Source organism: Curcuma longa, chromosome 12 (assembly GCF_044706935.1).
Source record: "Curcuma longa cultivar G26 ecotype Majalengka, Jawa Barat chromosome 12, ITB_CL_G26_1.1, whole genome shotgun sequence".
Classification (NCBI taxonomy): Eukaryota; Viridiplantae; Streptophyta; class Magnoliopsida; order Zingiberales; family Zingiberaceae; genus Curcuma; species Curcuma longa.
This window is the reverse complement of record NC_133872.1, coordinates 10,059,356-10,070,036: the sequence shown is the minus strand read 5'-3', so window position 1 is coordinate 10,070,036 and position 10,681 is coordinate 10,059,356. Positions and strand designations below refer to the sequence as shown.

The 10,681-nt window shown below is 45.1% G+C and overlaps 1 protein-coding gene across 1 annotated transcript; it reads right to left on the bottom strand.

The window, feature by feature from the left end:
• Nucleotides 1-8,545: 8,545 nt before the first annotated feature.
• On the bottom strand, nucleotides 8,546-9,364 carry LOC141842685 (uncharacterized). The gene has a single exon (XM_074730722.1). It carries the CDS (start codon nucleotides 9,323-9,325, stop codon nucleotides 8,555-8,557), a length of 771 nt encoding a protein of 256 aa, XP_074586823.1. The 5' UTR covers nucleotides 9,326-9,364; the 3' UTR covers nucleotides 8,546-8,554.
• Between the last annotated feature and the right edge of the window lie 1,317 nt (nucleotides 9,365-10,681).

Below are 10,681 nucleotides of genomic sequence, written 5' to 3'. Positions count from 1 at the left end.
GTGGCACTTATAATTGGCAAGAAAAGCAAAACTCCGCTGCTGCTGCAGGGACAGAGTGAGATGCCTTCTCTCGCTTTACTCGGAACTATTGGTTTACTCGGAACTATTGGTTTACTCGGAACTATTGGTTTGTTCGATTTACTGGGAAGCGAAGAGGACCTCGTTCGGTAATAATCTCCCGATGTATAATATTAGGGTATTTCCGATAGGCTCGCCCTTCATTTAGTAATTTGAATCCGAGGGTATCGACAGATAGAGCTCGAGCGTATGCGAGAGGGAAAAATGGCTGATGTTAGAGGGGGCCCCTAGAACATCAATGACTAGGTGCCCGGAAGTCCTTTCTATAAGGACAAATCCATAAGCAGCAGCTGCATAAACCAATGCCTGTTCATCGGGAGAGTCTCGCCCTGATAATCAATTATCTTTTGTTTAGGATCTGGAGTCCCAATAATCAGAGGCACAATAGCATTGCAAGCAGCCAGAGCAAGGAAGAAATCATGGCCACGCCTCCCTTCATTTGTCTCACCTTTTCTCCTCATCAACCTCACTAACTTAGGGTCAGTCTTAACCAGCACTGTTGGCCTCCAAAACTTGTCACCAAAACTGTACTGCAGATGGATACAGAACCAATTAACTATTTTTTTCATGTAGTTAGACAGTTAACAAAAGGGATGATGCAAAAATAAGCATACCTATGACATAGTAAACATTGCTAGCAGTTGGTGATGGATCTTTCCTTTCACTGTAATCTACTCCATGAATGCTACAAGATTGGAACTCCATTTTGTTCTCTGTCAATGTACCAGTCTTGTCAGAAAACACATACTTTATCTGCCCAAGATCCTCATTGATATTCAAAGCCCTACACTGGAACCTTGAATTTGAGTTCTCATTGTTCCGATCAAATATCGCGAATGATCAAGCCATTAATCAATGAACAATCCAATGCAGGTGACCATCAGTCAATGAATAGTCTAATACAGGTGACCTCCGAGTTGGGCTAGGATGCGGGGATGATCTAAACCTGAAACACACTTCAAAGAGAAAGTTAAACTGGTGTCGGAGAGTCCCGTCAAGCCACTCCGACACTCAAGTTAGGATTTTGAAGGAGATGATGGAAAGAAGACAATGCTAGTAGAGTTTTTGGAAGCGAACCTCGAATATAGTGATGCACTAATTCTTTTATAACGTGTTCCGGGCCCCTCCGCGCAGGGTAGGGTAGGGTAGCGCCCCTATAGCTGCCTGCAAAGGGGAGATCCCCTCCGACAATCATTCCCTTTTGATCTTATGTGTAGAAAGGGGTATCAGAGCGGACCGACTCTGATAACCTCATATTCCTTTTAGCCTTGTGTGTAGGAAAATGGGTATCGGAGGGGACTGAACCTAACAACCTCTTATTCCTTTTGGATTTGTGTGTAGGAAGAGGGGTATCTAAGGGGACCGAATCTGTAATCGTCGCTTGTACGTCCTCATACGGCTACCTGCCTGTAAGAATATTCGCATTCTCCTCTGGCTAACTATGTAATATGTTGGTACATCGAAGGCATGAGAAAAGAACCTCGGATGAGGCGGAGTGAGGTGAAGTGATCGAGATGAGATGCCTGAGGTGGCCGAGGTGAGATTGGCCGAAACTAGACTGGCCGAGACGAAATTGACCAGGACGAGATTGGCCGAGAAGAGATGGGTTGAGACAGGACTAGCCGAGACGAGATCGGCCGAGACGAAACTGGCCGTGACGAGATCGGCCGAGACAGGATTGGCCGATATAAGATTAGCCGAGATGGGACTGATCGAGACAAGACTGACCGGACGGAACTAGCCAAGATGGTTTTGGGGACCCAAGTCGACCATCAGCCAAGCCCAAGCTATGTCTAAGGCACAGTTTGAGCCCGAAGTGACAGACATAGCACTTTGGCAAGGTTGGGTCCGTGTTGATTTATCTTGGGTCAGTCTTGACTCATATTGTCATGCCGACTCGGACCTTGACCTTCACATAACTCTTAACTTTACCTCTGGGGGAAGCCACGTCATTCACAACACTCGCATCATAAGCTCCTCCTCCACGTCTAGTCGAAGGAGGCATAATTCGACTAACTAGACTTCTGTAGTGGTGGTGTGCGAAGCGCTATTAATGGAGGAGAGAGGTCATGACAGCGACAGGACGCATGTCCTACTTGATCCAACGACGGGGCCTACAGGCGTTCTTGCTGGTTTCCATCAAGCGGTGCTACGGGAATCCCTCTAACGCTTCGTGTCGGGCACCCACGAGTTGCGAATGGCATGAATTGATGAGTCGATTGGTGTTCTGATCTTTTTCCTGCCTGATCACTAGTGAGTAGAGGAATGCCTGATCCAACGGTTTGGAAGTTTAGCTCCCTTGGTAGTACATAATAGATTGCTATGAGGGACTAAGGCATTGGTGCTTAGCAATTTCTTAAACCCTTGCCCTCTTCCATTCTCCACCATCTCCTTCCCAGTTTTCTTCCAGATTTGAGTATGGTCGACACAGAGACCTCAGACAGATGGTATGAGTCCCAAAAGTCTTCCATTTACTCCCGCCGTCGTTGAGCGCCTTCAGACAGATTAAGGTTCCGTTGCTAGAGCAACGACCACACGAACCGCCCACCGACTATGTTACCTTCTTTGAAAGCCAACTTGTAGGCGGGTTGCGATTCCCCATCCATCCCTACTTCCAAGAGCTATCTCACTACTTTCAATTTTCACTGTTTCAGTTGGTGCCTAACTTCTACCGCCTGATCTGTAGCGTGGTGATCCTTTTTAGCCTCTACCAAATATCTTTAGAGCCTATTACTTTCCATTATCTGTTCTATCTATGGCAGACCAAGCTGGATGTCTTTTATTTCGTCACGAAGTCACGATGCACCTTCTTGGGAGATTGCCCCTCCTCCCTCAAGGGATGAAAAGTCCGCTTCTTCTTCGTGAAGCCTCCACAATCGTACTCTTGCCCTTGCATTTTTTAGTATAAAGGACATGATATTATAACAAAAAATTTCATCCGAGGTGATGAAAATGACCTTTACTTGATCTTCGACTGCTAGGGGAATCTGGTGATAGCCTTGATATGCATCCAGCATACATATGAGTTTGCAGCCTTAAGTCGAGTCTACCAACTGATCGATTTGAGATAGGAGATAATAGTTTTTCGGGCAAACTTTGTTAAAGTCTTGAAACTCCGCACATACCTTCCATTTGCCTCCTAGTTTGGGAACAACCACCACGTTTGCCAACCAAGTTAGGAATTGAACTTCCCGAATGTGGCCAACCTCTATCAACTTGTTAATCTCGGCTCAATGATCTTATCCTTCTTAGGCTTGAAATATCACTTTTTTTGTTAGATGGGCCTAGCTTCGAGGTCGATGTTGAGTCGATGCTCCATGATCGTGGATGATATTCCTATGACCTCTTTGGCCGACCAGGCAAAGGCATTCTAATTGTGAGATAAGCAAGTGATTATCTTTTGCTTCAACTCAAGAGGGAGGTCACCTGCAACCCGAGTAGTTTGATTCAGCTACTTGGTCACTATTGTCACATCCTCATGCTCGCCCATCGGTCGAGATGGAGGGATATCATGGACGACCTGTACCTCAGCTCTTCGAGTTTTCTGACTTTTTTACAAGTCAACCTATACCACCTCAACATAGCACTTCCTTACAGTAGTTTGGTCACCTCTGACTTCACCTACCTGATCGTTTACAGGGAACTTCATCTTCTGGTAATAAGTGGAAACCACGATTTGGAATGATCTCAAAGCGGATCATCCTAGGATAATATTGTAGCCAGATGAGGTGTCAACCATTATAAAGATATCGATTTGAGTCTACTTCAAGGTTCTTCTCCCAAGGACAATAGGAAACTAATCTGCCCTAGTGACTCCACCTCATATCTGATGAATCCGAACAATATTGTGGAGATGGGTTGTAGTTCATGTCAATCTATCTGCATTTGGTCAAAGATCTTCTTAAAGAGCACACTCACCGAGCTCTTTATATCGACGAAGACTCTTGCCACATTGTAATTAGTTATGATGACTCGTATCACTAGTGCATCGTCACGGGGAGTAGCTACCCATTCTAGGTTTGGGGACCGAAATTGATCGAGGGACCTGTCTCTGCCCAGGATTTGGTTCCAATCCAGTAACTCTCGAGTCTTCGACCATGAGTCTTCCAAGCTCAAGTTGAATCTCCATATATAGAGCCTTCCAATATCATGTTGATGTCCCCTCGATACAAGGGATCCCTCCTAGCATCTCTAGGATTGGTTGTTTGTCGACGTTGAGCTGGCTCTCGAGAGTGAGATCGCCTTCACGGAGGCGTGTCTCTTTGGTGATCGACTCGGTGATTAGGTGACTCCCTTCAGTGTCGGACTCGGAGTTCCAAGTTCTCCCCACGGGCATAATGATCAGGTGATCACTGAGATGACATCGGAGGTGATCTTTGAGTAGGTAGCCACTCCTCAATCACACGATGGAGTTCTCTAACGTACTGCCTACCCTCATGGGTGAAATGCCCATGAGAGCGATGAAAAGCACAATACCGCTCCTCATTATCTGACCTATTGGGCTTAAGGTCAAAAGTCAAGACAACCTCCTTTACCTGTCCAAGCCAAGACATATTGTTGGTGAATGAATGACTTCTTGTGTTGAATAGGTAGAGGAGGAGCCTTGCGCTCAAATAGAGCTAACACTGATGTTGGTACTACAATCTCCTTCTTCCTTACAAATTGGGCTTCTTCCACATTGATACTTTTGGACATGACCGAAAAGAAAGTTGAAGCTTATCAGAGGTTTCTTCACTAGAGATAGAAAGAGGTCTCCTTCTTGCAAACCTTGAAAAAATGCATATGAGCACTTCAGAGGTGGTCGAGGGCACGCCCATGACAACCTTATTAAAATGATGTATGTAATCCCTTAGGCTTTCTTTATTTGTATGCTTCAATGTGAACAGGTTAAGGGGCATCTTATGGTATCTCTTGCTACTGGTGAAGTGGTGTAGGACTGCGACCATGAAGTCGATGAAGGTGTGAATTGATGGGGATGGTAGTCGGTCAAGCCATTGTTGAGCGGAGTCAGAGAGAGTCGTTAGAAAGACTTTGCACTTAACGCCATTGGTATATCAATGCAGTATGTCATGACCTAAGTGATCCTCAGGATTAGAAGATCCATTATAATCTCCGAGCTGAGGCACCCGGAAGCTATGGGGTAGTTCATTATTCAAGATCTGTGCTGAGAAAGGGTATTCTCAACAAGTATGGGTTCTTTGCCTTTACCCCAGTTCAGAGGCGCGTCTCTCCCTTCATTGATCCATCTGAATGTTTGTCAGATAGGATCATTGTCTTATTCCACAGCTTAGCAAAGGCGACAGGAGGAGGACCTACTAGGCATACTCTCAATAGTACGAGTTCTTTGCCTTTACCCTAGTTCATTAGCGGCGTCTCTCCCTCCATTGATCCATCTGAATGTTCGTCAAATGGGATCACAGTCTTATTCTACTACTTAGTGAAGGTGATAAGAGGAGGACCTACTAGGGCAATTAGCACTCAACTAGGATTAGATAGCACCTCGATCGAGGCGTGGGGTACTTTAGGAGTCCAATTCACCATAGGGAGTCTCTGTAACATCCGTTGCACTACTTGATCAATCAATGCTTGGAATTCTTTCTTAGCTATGGTGATAGTTTCGCAACGCACTACGTCTCTTGCGGAATTAGGACCCTCAATAGTTCTCCCAAGTTCTACCATCTCAACGTCTCAGCTCAGACAACTTTCCATAGATGGTACCAATTTATTTTTATCTAAGATCACGATCTAGCAAGTCAATGGGAGGCAACTACTAAGGGGGCTTCAAATGTGAAGAGGCACACCTGTGATGTTCACATCACTCGACAAATATTAGAATGGGCATCAAGGTTGGACTCGACGTGGCTACTATGATGCTCAATTTAGTACATGGGCTGGACAAAAATGTAGAAAGTAATGGAAGTAGTAGCGGGGTGTGGATGCTTGTGTGTGCACGTACTTGCGCCTGCGGGAGCAGGCATCCTTTTAAAGGGCTACAGCAGTGCTCTTACGTGGCCCATGCGTTGGTCCATGTCCTCCGAGTGAAACAACTATGTTTCTCATGTCTTTCGAGAGAAACAACTACGTTGCCTGCATTTTTTGGGAGAAACAAATGTGTTATCCACATTCTCTGAAAAAATGGTACGAAAGGTCACATAGGGTATGGGTCCCCACTAGGTGTAATCGAGGTAAAGAGGTCAGATGACTGAGTTGAGGGAGTCGGACGAACCAAGTTGAAGAGGTTGGGTGGACCAAATTGAGGGAGTCAACGGACTGAGTTGAAGGGGTTGGGTGGATCGAACTAAGGGAGTCGGGCGAACCATATTGAAGGAATTGGGTGGACCGGGCTGGAAGAGTTGGGTGGACCGAGTTAAAGAACAGATCGAACTGAAGGAGTTGCGCAGACCGAACTGAAGGAGTCAGGCGAACCGAGTTGAGGGAGTTGGGCGGACCAAGCTGAAGGAGCCGGGTGGACTGAGTTGAAGGAGTCGAGCGGACTGAGCCAAAATCGGATGGATACTTTGACTTCCACCTTTGCTTGACCCTTGAGTTATTGACTTGGCCTCTAATTGACTCTGACACATGGAGGCTTCTCTATCCACCACATCAGAAGGTTTGCAAGTCTATTGTGATAGTCGACTAATAACTATATAATACTTGATAGATAGTCGACTTGGTTCATTTCAGGAATGTATTAATGAAGATTTTGAAATAAGATCTACAACAACAAGTGGATTTTAACCAAATCAAACAACGTAGTCAACTAATGACTAGGTGAATCTCAGAAAAATTGCTAGATCTGATTCTTCATATAAAAATATTTGATGGCTTCGTCTTCTTCAAAACCTAGCATAAAAATCATCCAGTTCCTCACTTCAGCAATCAAGAAACTTTTAGGAGCTTTTAATCTAGTTTTTTTTGGTTCTTGAAGATGGACTGTGATCTCTATAAGTGGTTTCACCTCTGTCAGTGGTGCCGAAGAGGAGAAATGTAGGGTTATAGCTAGGTCATGAACATAGCACTTCTCAAGAGAGCCATGAATGATGTTAAATTGATTTGCGTGTGTTTGTTCTATCTCTTTTATTTTTCATTATATTTTCATTATGCACTAATCCATTATAGATACAGATACCAACAATGAGCAAAGTATGAATCGAGCCTATTCACACCCTCCTTTAGCTCGCTTGCTTATCAATTCACATATCAATCCTAAGTACACTAGCTAGATGGGGCATGTCAAATAAACAAAGAAAAGTAGACCAAATGAACTAAGTGTATTGAACAAGCCTAGCGAAGAAAAGAATCTTACAGATTGGATTGGGTGAGCTAATTCTTGAATTTTCCCGAGTCACATGCAGATTTATTAAACAAGCCTAATAAAACAAACACAATGATCTATCCCAACCACTGAACATTGATTAATTTATCTCATTTCTTGATATGTGTTCCGGTTGGATGTCATGGACGGTTAAGTCATCAATCAATAATCTGCTAGCTTACACACCGTCGCTCCCATCGGCGAAGGGATCTGAAGAAAAACTGAACGAATAAATTAGCAGGTGTTGGGGATTTCTGACAGGCCACTCCGATGCTCAAACCAGTAGAGGAAGAAAAAAGATAAGTGTATGAAGTTACTAAAGTCAAGATCGATCCCTTTTCTATACCTGCGGGAGAGATTATATATTTACAAGAAGGAATATCCACGTCAGCCTGGGGGCAGACCTCTGTCGTGACTGAGGGGGTAAGTTCTGATAATCGCTGCCAAGTGGCCTCAACATGTGGCATCTGGGGATCAAATATGACAACCTCGTAATCGCCTTATGGTCCAGCAGCGCTGATTATTCTTGCTTTTTGGCTATAGGCGCATACACGAGAGGGTTAGGGAATCAGGCCTGATAACCTCATAAAAGTAATGATCCTTTGGCAAAGCTCGCACACTTGAGAGATTTTGGTAGCATCAGAATCAAGGTGGCTGAGAGAGAGAGAGAGAGAGCGAGTGATCGAGACGGTCGAGGTCGGGATGACCGAGAGAGACCGAGTGACTGAGATGATCGAGGTCGGGATGACCGAGAGAGAAACCGAGTGAACGAGATGGTCGAGGTCGGGATGGCTGAAAAATCGAAATGTTAGAGATGTTTGGGGTTATCCACCTAAGGTTGATTATTAACATTTTGATCTGACACGTCAATCCACTTCTTGACTTTTTGATGTCACGTAGGACCAATCAGGATCCCCATGTCAATATGATTTTGAGTAATTCTTGAATTTTCATCTCGATTCTGGGATATGAAGAATCAACTAGGCTACAACTTTTCATAATTATATATAAACGGAATATTTCAGTAACTTGAAGCACATTACCAAAAGAAAAAAAAACAGCAACCAGTAATCATCAAATTTAACATTATCGATTATCATTAGCTCGTTAGTTTTTTTGGCAGCCTCCGAGCATGGCCAAATTGGCGATCCTCCATGGTGATCAACGGAGATCGGATTCATCAGGCAGTAAGTAGTAGCTTCCGGCGGCCGAGCAAGAACCCGAGGACTCCACCCTCCCCTTGCGACAATGGAGAAGTCTCAGCTGAAGCCTCTCCCTCTCCCTCTCCAGCTCATGCTTCCCATTCATCTTAAGACAACGTTTCCTACTAGCTGAAACACTATCACCTATCCTTTTTCTACCGGCGACCGGCACTGGCAGAGCGTCCAGCCCCATCAGCTTGGCTACCACTCCGGGCTCGCACCAAACAACGCTCTCCCCTGCCACAGTCGGAGGCAGACACAAATTCCTTTCCAGGTCCAACTGACAGCCAGGCTTGCTGCTGCGCCGGCCGCCCTCAAAGTTTAAGAACGACGACCGGTACATCGCATCCTTCCCGTCGAGCGAGAATCGTGGATACTGGCTCAGAGCATTCCGCGCTGATCGGAGGATGTCGGAGTTGTTCACGCACGACATCCTCCGATATCCCCCGCTCGAGTACTCATGCACCCTATCCCTATCCCTCCTCGTCGCCTCTTCGTCCATGTCCAGCTGCAGGATCATCTGATCCAGTGTCATAGGGCTGGCTGCTGCGTCGCTCTCGTCCATGTAGGAACCGGCAACTGACCGGGCGGCGGCGCGAGATATATCAGCTTCGGCTTTCTGCTTCAGGGTGGATATGGAGTTAACGCCGTGGCAGAAGTTTCTGAATCCTTTCTTCATCTTAGATCCAAAGTTAATGTTTTTGAGAAGAAAAGGGGAGTAGTCCTTCATGATCGTGAAGAGCTGAAGGAGGGGAGAAGAGGAGAATTGTGAAGCCATTAAAAGGATGTGGCCTGCCGACCTACTTGGAACCGTGAAGAAGATGAAGCTTGTAAAAGACATCACGTGACGACAGATCATGCATGGAGCTTTCACAAGTTCTCACTTGGGCATTATAACTGTTCTATGGCATTGGCATTTAAATCACATAAACCAACTGGCCGACCATAAAGTCTCCAACTCAAAGACTATCTATCAACTTGTCTTCCCTGTTAAATGCAATCATTCAAATAATCCAACAAATTCAAAAAATAATAATATATAGTTCTGATACAAAATGGTTCATAGCCGGGCCAGCAAATTAAAGTGAAAGTTGGCATCGCCTATTTGGGGCGTGTAATTATTTCTCTTAAATTTTCACACCAAAAGGACGAATATACATCTTTGCTAGGAGAAAAGCTAATCCCTTCTCCATGGAAACAAACAAAGTTAGTCTATTCATGAAGTTCAAATTCTTATAATTGTTAGGTTGCAAGGGTGCAAACATAGTCCCACATCTAAAGCACATGGAAAAGATCATGGGGTTAAAAGGATGGAAAATATCTTCATTGGTATGAGGCCTTTTGGGGAGAGCCCAAGAACAAAATCATGAGGGCTTAGGCCCAAAGTGGACAATATCATGCCATTGTGGAGATATTTTAATTCCATCCAGACTAACAAGTGGTATCAGAGCGAGACCGCTCTTCACCGGACTAACCGCCGGATGAGTCATGATCCAGATCTAACCATGTGCTTTGAACCTTAAAAACAAAGGAAGTGGGTGCTCCCGTGTCTGAATCAAGAGGGTCAGACACCAGGTGAGAAGTCCTAGTAGGTCGGGTGGACCGAGGGGCAAAAAGTCCTAGTTGCGACTAGGTGAAAGTCCTAGTAGGTCGGGTGGACCGAGGGGCAAAAAGTCCTAGTTGCGGCTAGGTGAAAAAGTCCTGGTGGGTCGAGGATTCAGACATGTGGTCCTTTGTTTGAAGAGGGGATTGTTGGATTGCAAGGGGGCCTGTGGTCCTTTGTTTGAGGGGGGGATTGTTGGGTTGCAAGGGTGCAAACATAGTCCCACATCTAAAGCACATGGAAAAGATCATGGGGTTAAAAGGATGGAAAGTATCTCCATTGGCATGAGGCCTTTTGGGGAGAGCCCAAGAACAAAGCCATGAGGGCTTAGGCCCAAAGTGGACAATATCATGCCATTGTGGAGATATTTTAATTCCATCCGGACTAACAATAATAACTCATCTTATTTTACCGTGGAAATTAAGGTCATTAAATACTTCAAATTGTACAACGGAATGTTTTCCATACATACTGAATCCTACC

What these genes read in the sequence shown, in the direction of transcription:
- LOC141842685 (XM_074730722.1), bottom strand. Translation starts at nt 9,325, where the DNA reads ATGAAGGACTACTCCCCTTTTCTTCTCAAAAACATTAACTTTGGATCT.